At 57.9% G+C, this 3,102-nt stretch overlaps 1 protein-coding gene across 1 annotated transcript in view; it reads right to left on the bottom strand.

The window, feature by feature from the left end:
- Positions 1-2,757: 2,757 nt before the first annotated feature.
- The window catches only part of MPDU1 (mannose-P-dolichol utilization defect 1), a 10,626-nt gene continuing 10,281 nt past the window's right edge, over positions 2,758-3,102 (bottom strand). Inside the window, exon 7 of the mRNA XM_015420321.1 lies at positions 2,758-2,984. Coding sequence (XP_015275807.1) covers positions 2,865-2,984 — 120 coding nt within the window. The 3' untranslated portion in view covers positions 2,758-2,864. The remainder of the gene's footprint in view (positions 2,985-3,102) is intronic.

Genomic DNA, 3,102 nt, shown 5'->3' with positions numbered 1-3,102 from the left:
GGTGGAGTTAGCAAGCCCTGGGCTCTTCTCCCTTGCCTCGGGGTGGGGTGGGGGGGAGTGCTGCGGCTGGCAGGCCCGGGCAAGTCTGGGGGCTCCGGGCCAGGACTTGAAGAACAGGCTGCCGCCTCTGGAATGCGGCCCCGGCCCGCCCAAAGGCGGGGTGGGGGGGCGGAATTAGCTTTCTCTTCCCGCAGGTGAGGCGGTGGCGGGGGCTGCTGCTGCTCTTCTGGCAAGCACTGTGTTTGGCTACTGTGGCCTTGGTGCAACCTGGCAAGCTCCCTGGAGACTGGCCGGAGGTGCCTCTGAAATCTCCCCTTGAAGCCAGGCCTCTGGAGGCTTTTCCAGCAAGGATTCTGGGAGCTGTTTTTGGCCATTAGCCATGATGTCTAAAGGGAGCCTCCCTGTTCAGAGGCAACCAACCTGTGACTGGCAGTTGCTTGGGACCAGCTGAGTGAATGGGGGGGGGGGGACCTGGGTGCTCGGGTCACTCACAGGCCCCTTCAGGCCCACACAGCTGGGCTCCTGCGGGAAGAGAATTGGCTCAAAACTCCCCCCAGCCGCCCGTCTGTTCTGGCTTGGCTGTGCACTTGGGAGCAGTGTTCCCTCTAAGCTGAGTTAGTGTGAGCTAGCTCAGTTTTTTAGCCTCCGGCTCACACATTTTTTGTCTTAGCTCGGGAAGGAGGCTATTCACCCAAAGAGTGATTCACACATGGAATTCACTGCCACAGGAGGTGGCGGCAGCTACAAGCACGGACAGCTTCAAGGGGGCATTAGATAAGCATCTGGAGCAGAGCTCCATCAGTGGCTATGAGCCACAAGGTATAGATAGGAGCTCTCGATCTGGGGCAAGTGAAGCTCTGTGTACTTGGTGCGGGGGGCAGCAGTGGGAGGGCTTCTGGTGTCCTGGCCCCACTGCTGGACCGCCTGAGGGCACCTGCTATTTTTGGCCACTGTGTGACTCAGAGTGTTGAACTGGATGGGCCATTGGCCTGACCCAACATTGGCTTCTCGTATGTTCTTAAGGAGGGTTCTGGAGCAAACTAATTTATGTAGTAGCCAAATTGCTCGCAACTTTTAATGCCAGGAGCTCAAAAAGTAGAATGTTTGCTCACAGGACTCCACAGCTGAGAGGGAGCATTGCTTGGGAGTGTCCCAAAGACCCCATGGCCATGTGCAACAGCCTCTTGTCTATCCCCCTCCCCACCAGGATAAGCCTTTTGGAAAGGGGGAGGGGGCTTATGAAGAGTGTGGCTGGCGTGTACTGGGTGGTAGAACCCCCCCCCCCCCCCCCCCCCGTTCTGTCTCCCCAGCAGCCTGGCCTGCAGCCCACCCCCTATGTTTGGGGTGGCCACGATGCTGCAGCAAGAGGGGGCCGAGCTCCACCCCTTCAGGGACTTCCAGGAGATGCTGGCGACTTACGGGCTGCAGAGTGGGGAGGCGCCCGATGGGGTGGCTTCCCTTCAAGGCCACATCCTCCCCCATCTCTACCAGCCGCTGGGCTTTACCAACATGGCGCATCTTTAATGGCGGAGGCGAGGGCAAGAGCGCGCTCTGGACTGTGGTTTTAATCTGGCTTTGAGACGTGTACAAAGAGAAAGATGGGCCAGAAGCGGGGAAATGAAGGAAAACTGCTGTATATAGTGGTGGTGGGGGGAGGGCTTTGGGGGGCTTCTAGGCCCTGGAACAGTAAGTGGCAGTTAGTCGGATTCTTGGTTCTGCGGGAAAACGGAAGCTCGTTTTGTAACCCTCTTTATTAAAAGATTTCTTAAAATAAAACTTGTTTGTAGAAATTGTGTGCTAGCTGGTTATGTTCGCGCGCGCACACACCCCATGCTCTGAAAAACAGCTACTTTTCTTTTGGAGCTTCCCCACCGCCCACAAGCATGCCCACAATGGGCTGGGTTAATAAGGGAGCTCAGGGGCTCCCTTCAGACAAGCATGCCCCCACCCAGAAGCGCTTCTCTTCATGCAGGGAAACAGTCCCCTGTCCCGTCCCGTCCCCACACACTGCTTTCAGCCCTGTGAAGCTGCTGTTGCACAGGGGTCCCTGAAGCAAGTCGACATGCCTTTATTTTGACCGAAGCAGAGAGCCGCGGTGCCTTTGTTGATCTCCAAGGCCCTCTGGCCCTTGCGGCATGGACCTGGGGGGGGGGACCCCAGAGCTTCTGCTAGAATAAAATGTTCCACGAACATACAATAAGCTGCCTTAGGCATCAATCCATCAAGGTCAGCGGCCTCCCAGTGTCTTGGGCACAAGTCTTTCACAACTGCAGGTGCTGGGGATCTTCTGTACGCCGAACAAATGCTCTACCACTGAGCTGGGGCCCTTTTCTGCACGCACAAACCTGTGCTCCGGTAGCCCAGACCAAAGAGGGCTAAACTAAGCCCCCCCAGGCCTTTCTTTCATCCTCAGAACTGGTGGAGAGACTTGGTTCAGCCAGTGGGGAGCAGTACTCTTTCACCTTATTAACGGGACCGCCTTCCTCTCCTGAAGTTTGGCTCAGGGTCTTTAAACCAGCAGCCTTCCTCCCTGGGGGTCTCCCTCCAAGGGAAGGCCAGGCAACCCCCTCTTCCCCCCAGGCCCTTAGGGGGTGCAACAATCACAGCTGGGATGGAGGTTCTTGGCGGCAGTGGAAGCCAGAGGGGGTGCCTCCAGCTCCAAGATGGACAAGGCAACTGCAGCAAGTGACAGGGGAACGTTTAATAATAAAAAAGTCCTAAAGGGCACACTGACTTCCCAGCAGTCGTCCCCCCCCCCACGCCCGCTAGGGAAATGGGCAGTCCCCCTCCCGGCAGTAGCACTGGCTCAGAAAACTCCCTTCCTGTGGACAGGTTGGGGGCAGCCGGGGCTCCTCTGCCCCTTTCTATTCCTTCTTGCGTTTGTCGACAGGAACATTCCAGTAGTAGAGCAGCTGGGCCGTGATGATGGCGTTGCAGGCCGAGGAGACCACGTAGGTGAGGGCCATCAGAGGGTCCCCCGTCTCCTGGGAACGAGAAAGCAAAAAGGTGGAGGGCTCCCCCTCTGAGGTGGCCTTTGGCGGGGCCCGCTCAGCCCCCTCCCCCAAGACCCCCACTGCTCCTGCAGGTTGCCCTGGACCCAGT

The sequence above is a fragment of the Gekko japonicus genome, unplaced genomic scaffold (assembly GCF_001447785.1).
Source record: "Gekko japonicus isolate JY-2015 unplaced genomic scaffold, Gekko_japonicus_V1.1 scaffold336, whole genome shotgun sequence".
Lineage (NCBI taxonomy): Eukaryota > Metazoa > Chordata > Lepidosauria > Squamata > Gekkonidae > Gekko > Gekko japonicus.
This window is presented reverse-complemented; position numbering and strand designations above follow the sequence as displayed.